This window comes from Lepidochelys kempii, chromosome 2 (genome assembly GCF_965140285.1).
Source record: "Lepidochelys kempii isolate rLepKem1 chromosome 2, rLepKem1.hap1, whole genome shotgun sequence".
Lineage (NCBI taxonomy): Eukaryota > Metazoa > Chordata > Testudines > Cheloniidae > Lepidochelys > Lepidochelys kempii.
The window spans coordinates 183,973,831-183,986,816 of record NC_136381.1 but is presented as its reverse complement, the minus strand read 5'-3'; the positions used below and the strand labels follow the sequence as shown (position 1 = coordinate 183,986,816).

Sequence of the window (12,986 nt, the reverse complement as noted above, 5' to 3'; positions counted from 1 at the left end):
AGAAAATGTTTTTTCCCTCCCCATGAAAAATGTAGACACAATATTTTAAAAACTGAAATTTTTCATGGATATCTTTGGTTTTTTGGGGGAGGAAAAAAGTTTTGCGTTTTATGCCTGAAACTTTTCAGTTTGGGGCTGGAAACTATTTGATTTTACAATAAAAAGTGAACATGTTTCCAGGAAAATTCTTGTTCCGTTGAAACCCACCAAATATTGAACTGAATTAAGGTTGCTAAAGTGCATTTTCTATCAACACAGTCAATAAACCCAGAATTCCAGTAGTCCTGTTCATCATTCCATTTTGGTTTGTGCACTTTAAGAAAAAAACACACAAAATATAATGCAATGGTTACCATAATGGAAAAGAACAACATTGGTGGGAAAAGCAATGCTCTTTTCATTCTGCTAGTATTATTGAAGCATTCAAAATGTAGTCACTGACTGTGTCTCCACATAATGGACAAAAAGCCACATGTCATTTATGTTGGTAACTGGCTTTTTAATTACTTACCATTGTACCTAAGTGCTGTTTCCTGTATAGTGCACACTGTGAGTGAAAATACTAAATGTCAAAAGAGCAAAAATTAAACTAACCCTTGCGGCTGTATCCTATGCTTTATATAATAGTTCTTAGTGAAGACTGAAAAAATTAGGGACATGAGGGAAATTTGGAAATATATCTGTAATCCAGGTTCACTCTGAGTAACATGTGTAATGTCAATGAAGAGAATTACTGTTCTGCAATAATTTTATATTCAATGATCTTTTATATATGTACTTGTATTTATACGTATTTTCACACTTCTAGGTTTACAACACTGGACCAAGCACACTCCCCGAATCTTTTGTTGACATTTTGTTTCCTAACCGCCTCTCTGCCAGTGGGGCTGAAACTTTTCACATTCAGCAGATGATGGTGAGTACTTTGTAATGTTTCCTCAAAGGTGAAGCTTCCAGTTTCTCACACTTAAGTAAGATCCAGCGTTAACTGTATTCTGATTAGTTTGCTCTCTAGTGGAGTCTGATATAAAGCCAATCTATGCTCATTTACATCAGTTTTCTGTACAATCATCTTTAAATAGGAAACTTAAAACTGAATATAACATTTATATCATATTATACCTCCTCTTTAACACAAACAGGATTTTTGACTGGTTGCTTACAAATGTTAGTAGCCTAATGATTTAAAAAAAAATTCTGTGTCTACCACCAAGAAAACCATCCCATGCGGGTGTTCTGACAAAGGATTCACTTTTGGGGTTTGGGTTTTTTTTAAGTTTGGGTTAATATGTTAAAATATCATGTTTTGTATTGATGAGATATTGAAAGGAAGAGTTGGCTAGGGAGCTGATTCACTCCTCCCCTGTACAAATTCATAGTAATTGGATGTGTGTGGGAAACTGTGCAGAAAAGGAACAACCCAACATCCCAACTCACAGGTAAGCCAGGAGGCTGCACTGTACCCTTTTTGTGGCTGCTTTTCTAGCCTTTTGGCTGGAAAAGTAGCTGCAGCTGTTCCACACCCCAAATGCAGGTGTTTGTGTCACTGGATCAATGCAGATATATATCCAATGACCTCTTCTTTTGCACATAACCAAGATCCCTGTACATGCCAATCAGTTTGTGGCTCGTGCAAAGTAATAGCAGGTGGAAAGGCCCACCTTGCATTGCTGCTTTACTTGTGCCCCTTTCCCAGGCTTTTTGTCTTGAAGAGTTTGGATATTCATAGAAGCATCTAGAAATGGGGAGGGAAGAACTAGCATCATGTTACCTGCTCAGATTGAGCCCATCCTCCAGCCCTTGCAGGATTTTTTACTTCCCATGCCTTTTTAATGCTTTGTTCAGCCTAGCTTAAAATGCAGAAGACAGTCCAGACTCAGTGTCACGTTGCCCACTCTATGCAATGTGGCATTTGTCTTTTGGCATTTACAGGCTTATGCCCATAAACTTTAATACTTGCTCCCCAAAGGACTGAGTTATGGGTGCCAGGGCAGATGGTAAGGACATGGAAGCCTTTTAGAACAAAATTCCAAATTTAGGCTTAATCCTGAGAGGTGCTGAGTTCATGCAATTCTCATTGACCTCCTGGCTTTTTAGGATTAGGCCCCGTGATGTGTTGGAAATGTAGGCACTTGTTTAATACTAACACTCACTTTCCCCAGATGTCTAGCAATGTCCACTTGTGGAATTGTGTGGCATGTTTGCACTGATACTGCTATTCTCTATCTGTCTAAGAAGATTATGGTATAGGGCCCCCATCACTATAGTATTTGAGCTTCTCATAAGCATTAATGAATTTATCCTCTCAAATTCTCAGGGAGGTAGGGAAGTGTTTTACAGATGAGGAGTTGGAGCACAGAAAGATTAAGTGATTTGCTTGAGGTCACGCAGGAAGTCTGTGTCAGAGCCAGGCATTGAATCTATGTCTCCTAAGTCTGTGTCCAGTGCCTTAAGCACAATACCAGTCTACCTCCTTGCCGAGGTTTTATTGACTGAAAAGGGAAAATTAAGCTATTGAACTTTTGAGGCAACATAGTGCAGAACAAACATCCTTTTAAAAACAAATTATATCCAAAAGCAGCAGACTGGAATGAACTTTGGAAAATGGGTCAGAAGTAGCCACTTTTTGCAAAAAGACTTTTGTAAGCACATTTACTGATGATTTCCATGTTTCTGATCAGTCTGTACTTCCTGTAGCACAAACAGCTGATGCAGTTGTGCAGAGGAATAGTGTCCCTTTCAGAACAATGCATAGCAAAGTTATCTGGAAGTTCTTCTTTTGCTTTCACATTCTTAGAAGTCAACATTATCAGACCTTTCAAAATGGATGGAGTTGCAATTATTAATAAGAATGTTCATAAAGTTGCATACACACTGTGAATAATCGGTGGTTAACTGCCAGGATTTACTCTTAAAATTCATTACATAGGCATCTTAAGTTTTGATGGCATAACACATTTTTCTGAAAGCCATTTAATACTTGTGCCTGCCAGTCAAAATTGATTTGACCCATTTCGTGTACAGTGCAGCATTGCAGTTTATGGATGCAAGCACGTAGAGTAACTATGATTCACATTTGAGTTCAGAATGCATATCGAGTACAATGTAATCTATATTGTGCCAAGAGCCAATTGTTCTATATTGTGTGAATTGGGTTCTCGTTCCATAATTCAGTCACAGAAATAATATGAAGAGAGTTGGATACAGCCCATTAGAACTGTTTGTGTCTACTGGAGGCATTTGTAGACAAGATTATCTCACTCCCTTTAAAACAGATAGCATGTTTCTCCTTTCTGCTGCTCTGAGCTTTTTGCTTTATTGCAGAAACTCTTCTAAAAGATTTTATTTCCCAGCAATGCCATAATGATCTCATAATGCTCTCTGCCTTTTACATCCTGAATCACCCAAATAACACTACTTGTTTATCCTTGACCCCCCTCCATTGTCCTCTTTTCCCCACCCACCCAGCAAGGAAGTCCTGGTAAGTGCTTCCTTCCTTATCAGCGGGTTAATTACTGACAACAGGGGAGGTGAACTATGGCTGAAGCACATCTTGGGAGAGGAGGAGCTTCCCAGCTGATAGGAGGGTGGGACCAGACCTGCTCCTCCCAAGAATCTTGACCTGCTACCTCACAGCAACTCAAAACTCCTTTCTCCCTGGCAAGACACCCTTAGTACACCCCCTAAGCCCTAAGAAATTAGCAGACCCAAAATGTCAGTATGCAGTGTTCTATTATAATACTCTAACCATGCTACTAAAACAACTGCTGCAGAACTAGAATGTTAGGCAGAGGCATCAGTCACTTCACTGGAGAGCTACAGCCGTTTGGGGAAGCAAATACAGCAGTAAGCAGAGGGGAAGGAGAGGAACCTGCATTACGTACTGTTCCTGTGTTTCTTGAAGAGGCAGATCAGTTGGTCATCATAACTAGTCTGTCCATTTTAGAGATGTTAATTTCCCCAAATCAGACTGTGCTAAATATATCTTAGTTCCTGTTACCATAACAAAAGGTTGTCCAAAGGGTCATAAGCAAAGTCTTCCGCACAGTGAATAAGCATTTGTTCAGAAGTCAAATGTTTGTTAGGAAACTGTGTCTGCTCTCACATGTGGTCACCAGGCTGGAGGATTATTGCTGATCGAACAAATAGACTTTTGCATAGTTTGTTTGAGACTACTATATAATCCCAGACAGAGATGCACTAATGAATGGGTTGCAGGAGAATTCATCTTAGGCAAACATTTATGCAGTTTATATTGCATTGCCTGACTGCACAAAAAGACTAAGATGAATACAGTAAGACAATTCCAGAGTCTGACTGTCTTTAGGAAATTCTGAAAAACCCTTCCTTTTCCAAAAGGCTTTTCCACCACTAGAATGGAACTCACAACATTCCTACTCCCAAAACCCCAATCAGCCAGCCTGAAATAAATCAACCTAAACAATAAAGCCAAAACCAAAACTAGGATTATACTAAATGTAAAAAATCAAAGCCTTGAATTCTAACTGAGCAGAGTCTTTACCCCCAAAAGGGAGACGCGCCAAAAATTGCCATGAAGTTCATTTGGAACATTACTGTTGCTATTGACTTTATGTGGAAGGTGCTCAGATATTACAGTGATGGATGGTAGTATAAAACCCTAAGGTAGATAAATAGAAAACCTATTTAATAATACTTTGCACTTCTGTAGCACCTTTCTTTCAAAGATCTCAAAATAACTTACAAACATTAAGTGGCTCAACTCCCCTGCAAGAGTGCATATGTATCATACAGGTGGCTACACACAGATAGAGAATAGCTTGTCCCAAATCATGCAGATTAGGGTTAGAGCAGGGTTCTCGAAGTCCCGGCCTACGGGCCATCTGCAGCCCGAGAACCTCCCCATTGTGGCCCACGAAGGAGAGATGAAGGCAGACATGCTGCTGGCAATTTCAACTACCGGCGCCGCCCCCCGCAGCTTCCATTGGCTGGGGGAGAGGGACAGAGATACCATCACTAGTTGCCGGGCAGAGTCAGCCATGGAGGCGGCATCACTTTTTTCCACAATGAATAGAAGTGAAAATACCGAACCTTGCTGCAATCCTGAAGGTTTCAACTGCTCAGTCACTGAGGCCAAACATCAACAGACTGACAGAACTGAAGCGTTGCCAGGTGGTTTGCCAACACTAAGAACTCTCTGGCAGGTGAAGAATTGTATAAAGTTGTATGACAGTTTTATTATTTCTCAGAAATTTGAAATAAAAAATAGAAATATATAAACATTTTCTTTTCTGAACACCATCTTCAGTGACATTATTGGCCTGCTGGGAGTATCTGAGCACAGGCACTGGCCCTAAGGTAAATTCAGTTTGAGACCCCTGGGTTAGAGTTAACAGAACAGAAGAGCTTCCAACAAATTTGTAGGAGTGGAATAGAGAGCTAGTTTGACTTGTCAGCCAACAAGTCCTTTGTCTGTATGGATGGTCAGCATGGGGGTCCGTACCAAATTAACCCTGGGATGTCCTGATGCTATTGTTAAATTAACAGTCCTGGATTACTCTGATCGGGCGGTTCTACGGAGCTGGATCACGTTGCTCATTTCATATTTATTTTATTTTTAGGAAAAGTATGTATGCTTATAAAAGTCAAGAGACTAACAGTTGGAAAATGAGTCTGTCTGTTTAAACTGGAAGCCAAATCTGGTGCAGGCAGAACCTTCATCCAGAGGGACCATGCTTTGTAGGATTGCCAGATTTTTCAGTCTCCATTCAAGCGATTCCTAGAATCAAAGCAGAATTGTTTTAAACTGGAGTGAGCTGTATGTATGTTTTTGGATTTCTGGGAAGAGCTAACTGTTATGAGCAACACGCAGGCCAACAAAATCATGTATCTAAAGAGCCTGTTTGGTTGGACTAAAATTATGACTATGAAAAGTACTATTATTGTTATTACTCAGATTGAGGCCCAGCTAGGTGTTAAACATACATATAGTAAGAGATAGTCCCTGCCCAAAGAGCTTGTAATCTAAATAGACAAGACAAAGGGTGAGAAAAAGAAATTACTATGATCCCCAGTATACAAATAAGGAACTGAGATACAGAGAGATTAAATGATTTACCCAAATGAACTGAACGCAGATATCATGAGTCCTGTTCCGGTGGCATAACTGCAAGATTGTTGTTCTTCCTCTCGGGTTTCTTACTCCTTTCTGATATGCAGTTCCCGTTGCCCTTCAACAGGAACAGATAAAAAGCCCATACTGATTAAAAGAACACAAGGCAAATTACAAAACATGTTTGATGGATTTCCTGATGGTTGCAACTTCATTTCACAGAAGTCTTTGGTGTTCTGTGATTAGGTGAAATCTGTATAATACCATTAGAAGAAAATGGATGTATTTAGGGTTAAAAAAATAGAACAAATTAATTGGGGAAGAAATTAATAAATCGCAAAAGGGAAACAAACAGATGTTGTATTCCAAGATAGCATATTCATTTAGCAATAAAAATGTTCATTTCAGCGTTACTCTCTTCATGGGAAGAGTGAAACACGAAAACTCAGTGGAATAAATCCCAAGGTCACAGGTCTTTGCTGGTTGATGCTAGGTTACATTTTAAAATCCCTTTGTGTACAGTGTATTGCTTGCTTCCTTATATTTGTCAAGGCATAAGTCAGGCAAGACCCAGAACACTCAAAAGGGAGGAGCCAAATCTATTTGCTCATCCCATGAAGAGTCCCAAGCATATTCAGACTTTTCTTCATTTACACTGTGAAAAGAAATTTTAGAGTTCTAGAAACTTAAATGAAGTCATGGTCTCTGATGTTGATCTTGGACTTGCTTCCATTCTGTGTCAAGGATCTAACGTTTGGCATCCTCACTGCAGATGTTCAAAATCTCAAGTGATAGGAGAATATTAGAGCATCTTAACTTAAAGTGGTTGTGCATATCTGAATGCTGCATTAGGAATATGAATAGATTGTTAGGCTATGTTACTGGACACCGCACCTAGATAGAGTTACAGAACTCTCTCATGTGATCCCCATGCAGAAAACCTCTTGTTTGTTGGCAGCCAACCGAAGATTCGTTTAGTTTCTTTTCTTTAAAGTTTCAAGACTTGGCTCTGACTATATGCACACAGCTAGAGAATGCCAGGACATAAATGTCACTGATAATACTCTGTGTAGCTCATTGTCGTCATGGCAGCTATTTACTCTGAAGCTACTGGCCACCATTGAGATGAGGCCTGTATATGGAAATTCTAGAGTTACACCAAAGATTAATTTGGTTCACTGTGCTGCAAATGCACACGTATGCAATGAATGCTGCAAATGCACACGTATGTTTGGCATTTGTCCTTCCTCTCTGGTTCCCCGAAATCACAGGGGTCTGTGTCCATAATGGAGGAGGTTATTCACTCAAGGGAGTATATTGCACAATAGTTTGTTGACCCTCTTGCCTACTTTAATTTAAATTAATTTTTTTGGAGACAGAAGGCAGTTGAAAATCTTTTCCTTTCTTGAGCCACCCCACATCATCTTTAGAATCTCCCTTTGCCTCGGTACCCTTTAATCTAGTGGAGGAGTATAGCATGCCTGCCCTGTATAGCCTGTTCTAGAGTGGCCAGGAGGGGTTCTGTGACTGTATGCTGCTTGAACAGTCATCCCACAACACAGGCATATGATGTCTGCCTCTGAGCCTGGCCCTTATGTGCTAGAAAGGAGGATCCCAAAGGTAACTCTCAAAGATCTCCCAGGAGTGTGTTCCTACCATCAGCATGATGGGCAGAAGCATGTGAGAGCGAACAAGAACTTAGGCCCCAATTCAGGAAAGTATCACTATGCAGGAAGGGTGCTTACGTATGTGCTCAAGTCCTTTCCTGGATCAAGGCCTTAAAACAGACTCTCACCCAACAAAATATTTCTTGTTTGTAGCGTTGTTGTAGCTGTGCTTGTTCCAGGATATTAGAGACAGTGTGGATGAGGTCATATCTTTTATTGGGCCAACTTCTGTTGGTGAAAGAGACAAGCTTTTGAGTTTATACAGAGATCTTCTTCAGGTCTGGGAAAGGTACACACAGCTGAATATAAGGTGGAACAGACAAGGGATTAACACACATTATAAGAGACCATTCGTGGTTAAGTGGGAGGTTAACATCTCTACAGTCCTAGGACAAAGGAAGGTTAGTGGGTTACATATTGTAATGAGCCATAAATCCAGTGTCTTTATTAAGTCTGTGATTTTTTGGTGTCAAGCAGAATTATGAATGTAGATTCCCAAGCTCATCTTTTGAAGGTGTTGTGCAGATTTCCTTTGGGAACAAGGACAGAGAGTTCAGATATGGAGTGATCGTTTTGTGAAAAGTGTTTACCCACCCAGAGTTGATAGGGTGTATTAGTCTTTTATCGTTTTTCTGTCTGAATTCATCTAAGAGTATAGTGATTGTCTCATTTCACTCACATAGTTGTTGTTGGGGTATTTACTGCACTGGATGAGGAACACCACATGTTGTGATAGACATGTATAGGATCGATAGATCTTAAAAGGTGTGTTGTGGGAGGTATCCTTCACTGTAGCAGTGGAGATAAGTCTGCCAATTTTGCATTTGTTGTTATGGAAGGGTCTGGTGCCTTTTTGTGTTGTTATATCCTGGCCTCTGGGGAGCTTGCTTCTGGTGATGAGTTTGGCAAGGTTGGGGGATTGTTTGAAGGGCCAGAAGAGGGACTTGGGGAAACATTTTTTTCAGTATGTGGTCTCCATTGAGTATGGGTTTTTACTGTGTAATGATACTCCATGTAGGCTTCAGTGTGAGGTGGTAGGTGACAACTAGCAGTGTGGAGTCGGAGGGTTCCCCCACCACAGTATTGAAACAGGTTCTCTCAGGGTATTTGGGTGGCCCATTCCCTGATGAGATCTACTTCTCTTGTGGAGTGTCCTTTTATGGTGAAGGCAGTTTTAAATTTGCTAAAATATCTATTCTGAATTTTTTCCTTGGAGCATATTCTGTAATATCTGAGTGCCTGGCTGTAGATAATGGATTTCTTGGAGTGGAGGTTACTGGATCTGTGAAGGTAGATATGGTGATCTGTGGGTTTTTTGCAGATAGTTGTCTGTAAAGTTCCATTGTGAAGCTGACTGTGGTGTCCAGGAAGCTGATGCTGGTATGGGAGTGTTCTAAAGAGAATTTGATGGATGGATGGTTGTTGAAATAGTGGTGGAAATCTATGAGGGAGTTTAGGTAGTCTGTTCATAGGATGAAAATATCATTGATTTAACTCAGGAAGAAGTATCACTGGTTTCATGGTGTATTTGTCCAGAAATATTTATTGACGTTTTGGTTTACTGGGAGCGTCTGAGTAGTTGTGTACCAGCATACAATGTTGATCAGATTTTCATGCACAACATTTGATGCAGTAAACTACTCTTGAATACAGTGCTGGGTAGTGCTTTCAGTAGAGAGTGGAGATGGATGTTTGCTTTAAAAACTTCTCCATGACTATTAGTTTTAATTTTTAAATGAAATCCCTTTGAATGTGTTTCCTACCCTTGTTGTGTTCATTTTGTCCAAACAGTCTAGTGAATGAGAATATTGACGGAATATTCAAGGAGGCAGAAAATTTTAAGTGAATATTGGCTAAAGAATTTTTTTTGGGAAAACACATTTTGAATGTATAAATATAAGTACTTACACCAAAAAGACTGATTACTGTGAGTCATACTTATCCAAACAAGGAACTGGAATGAACCCTATGACCTATGTATTCAATCAAAACACATCACCAAGGTTCAAATTGTGAGTATTGAATATTCACAGCAAACCTGCAAATTGCTCAGTTTATAGACAGAAAAAGAAGTGACGTTTGTCAATCACTACGATTTTTTCAACAGAATTTACTCATGACCTAAAGGTATTGAGGTAGTTTGGTATTCTGATTAACACCTTGGGTCAGTTACACTGTGTGGCTCTTTTCTTTCTGGGGAGAGCGGCACATAGTTCCCACCTTCATGGCTGTAGAAATATATGGAATCCCAGGGCTTTGGTAAAGGGAGCTGATTTGCTTCTTCCTATGGGTGGATTTGGATTGCAGTCAGAAGGAAGCAAGAAGTTTTGTCAAGTGAGCTAGATGTATGCACCACCCTTCTCAGATGCATGAAGGAAACAGAATATATCATGGCAATGAGGTATTTTACTGAGGCCTGGTGAAGAACGTACAATAGACTTTTTGTAAGCTTCCTGGCCAGGAAATTCACCCTGAAGAATTACTGAATCGCAGGAGGGCAGAGTCAGCATTTTTTGTTTGTTTCAGGGAGTATGAGAATAATCCTTTTCCCCATTCTCCCATTGGTGGAGCTTTAACATGCCAAAAATAGTAGGGAGGGAAACTTGAAATGAATGATTAATTCTTCTAACATAAAAGTTTCCTGTAAGTTTTGATTTATGAGTCAGGCTTTTGTTTGCAAATAATTTGCTATAGCAGCATCGAGTTTGACGAGATTTGGGATGGATGTACGTTTTGCAACTAAAAAGTAGGGAAGTGGATCATAAGATGATTGTGATTGTGTAAATAAAGTTCCTCCTTGTTTGGAGGGATAGGGTTAAACTCCTATGCCTGAATAGGAACAAGAGGGTCATGTTAGAGGGCTGTCCTAACTGTTGAAATCCAACCTTGTGAGAATGTTCCCGAGTCCATAAAATGAAACCATTACGAGGTAGCGTTGAACAATCCTGACAGTAAAAGGTGGAAGATTTAGGGGGTTCTCTCTCTTTGAGACAAAAAGAAATAAGAACTTAAAACACTTCAGGTTAGGAAGGGTCAGTTTTTCGTTTAATCTAGGCAGAAAGGTAGCGTAGTGAGTTATCAATTCCATGAATACTGAGTCCAAGCCAGGACATAAAGAAACTCTGTATGGTGAACACCATAGACTATGCTGTTTGGTCTGAAAGCTAGAGAGCCAGGAGAGAACTACAGGGTCTTACTCTCTGTCCTGTAGTCTAAATAGAATCCTTACCCTGGAGGCCTGTCTCTTCTCTGATGCATGAAAATGCTATAGGTAGATTTCTAGGTCTTTCAGGGAAAACCAAAAACCTGTTTAAATATAACTCAGCAACATTTGGTTCAGCTGCTCTGAAATCAGGAAAGCTGCACAATAGAGACTCTCTTCATTCTTGCAAAGTTCCTCCAGTTTGTCAGATATTGATCTCTCCTTTCACAGCACTGCTAAAAGTTGCCTGGTAGTGCTTGGAAACACTGTGAGGTGCTCTAAACCCTGGCAGATTGAGAGTTCTGAGAGTGCCCTAGAAGTCACCTTTTCAGACTCCATAAGGAAACCAGTTTTTCTGCTTTGTTTTCAGAGCCTTTTGCTGATCAGCCAGACGAGTAATAACATTAACGCAGCAGGTTTAAAAAACACCATGGGCTTTTATGTCTTCAGGAAAGGCCTTGGAAAGGGACTGATTCGAGTTGGTAGGAGCTGGGAAGAAGGGGAGGATATCAAAGAAGGGTCAGCTCCTAGTTTGAAGGTTATAGAAGAAGCTCTCTAAAAGAAATATACCTTAAACTTTGTTCACCATGATATGGCGATTGGGCTTCTTACAGACCATAAGAGGAAGGAAGAACATAAACGTCAGTGCTCTCCTCCTGGATTTCAGCTGCTAAAGACTCGTGTGTGTGTGTGCGCATGTATATATATACACACAGCATGTGAATGTTAGGTATAAACTGTCCTTTTGGTTGCCATGTATGGCATTGCTCAGTTGTAGGCCTAAACTTCGTGTGGGCAGTAAAAATAAATCAAACTAATGCTCACTGTTTCTTCTTTCTGTTTATGTAACGGTGCCCTCTGTCTCAGTAGGGAATCTTTCTCTTGTGAGAGTCACGGACTTTAAATCTGAATATTTTTGCTATTCTTGCTCAACTAGACATGTGGCGCCGGTTCTTGGATTAAATACTTCTGTGGGTGGCTGCTTAGTATTTGCAAGCAAATGTCAGGGCCAAATCCTGCCCTGGCCAGAGCAGTGAGAGGCAGCAGAAACCTGCCCAGTGCCTCAGCTGCTACAGGATTCCTCAAAGTGGGTTGAGGGAACAGAGGTCCAGGTGTGCACTTCACTGCCTCTCTGAGCAGGAGCGAACGTGTCCCCAGCAAGCATTTGCTGCTTGACAGTAACATGCCCAGTAGTTAGCTGGGGATGGCTGGTCTTGCTTCCTAACCCACAAGACCAATGTGATAGCAAGGCACACCCCTTAACACGTTTTACACACTACCAACTGTGTCTCTTCTAAACAGGGCTGGGCGAATGGCTGGTTTTTAGGTTTGCTGTCAGTTCAGGGAAGAAAAAAATAGGTTCAGCTTGAACCGAATTAGATACCTCTGAAAAATGTCAATGAACCAAAAATGTCAACAGAACTTCACTTTTGGGTCAAACGAAACATTTTGTTCAGCAATCCTTTTAGTGTCAGGACACTTGTTGACGTAAGAGGAAATGAAGGGTTGTATTCACAACACATCTTGAGGAGTAGGCGGGAATGCCCACCTTCCAGTAGTAGCGCAGCGGTTAGGGCACTCCCGTGGGAGATGTGGGTTCAGTTCTCCCTCTGCCTAACGTAGGGAAGGGATTTGAATGTGGGTCTCCCACGTTGTACTGGAGAGCCCCAACACCTGTGCTATAAGGTAGTCTATGGTGGGCCTTAGTCTTTCCTGTTGAAGCTGTTCTGCTTTGCATAAAATACTTTAATAGTCATTGGGCCACAGAGAGAGAGAGACTCTATAAACTAATGGTCTGAAAAGTTTTGCTCAGATCTAGTTCTAACGTTTACAGAGGATGAACAGGATCCTCCGTCAGCCTTTCTTCCTCCTCCCACTTCTGGAACCCTAGAACAGAAGATGGGTGGATTTAGCTCATAAAGAAGGGTGACTGTGGTATAAACAAAGGAGGCTGATTGCCAGTATCCATTTGTTTAGAAAGTTATTAACCAGTAAAGTGACTAAAACTGCAGGAACATTTCATTGT

General features: G+C 40.7%; 1 protein-coding gene across 6 annotated transcripts in view; it reads left to right on the top strand.

Annotated features, from left to right (window-relative positions):
* The window catches only part of ITGA9 (integrin subunit alpha 9), a 294,730-nt gene that overhangs the window by 231,731 nt on the left and 50,013 nt on the right, over positions 1-12,986 (top strand). For all 6 annotated transcript variants that reach the window (XR_012157453.1, XR_012157452.1, XM_078851717.1 and 3 more), the window contains one exon: positions 809-916. Coding sequence is in view for 4 of the 6 variants with exons in the window: in XM_078851717.1 (XP_078707843.1) it covers positions 809-916 (108 nt within the window). In the remaining 2 variants the exon portion in view is untranslated. The remainder of the gene's footprint in view (positions 1-808; positions 917-12,986) is intronic.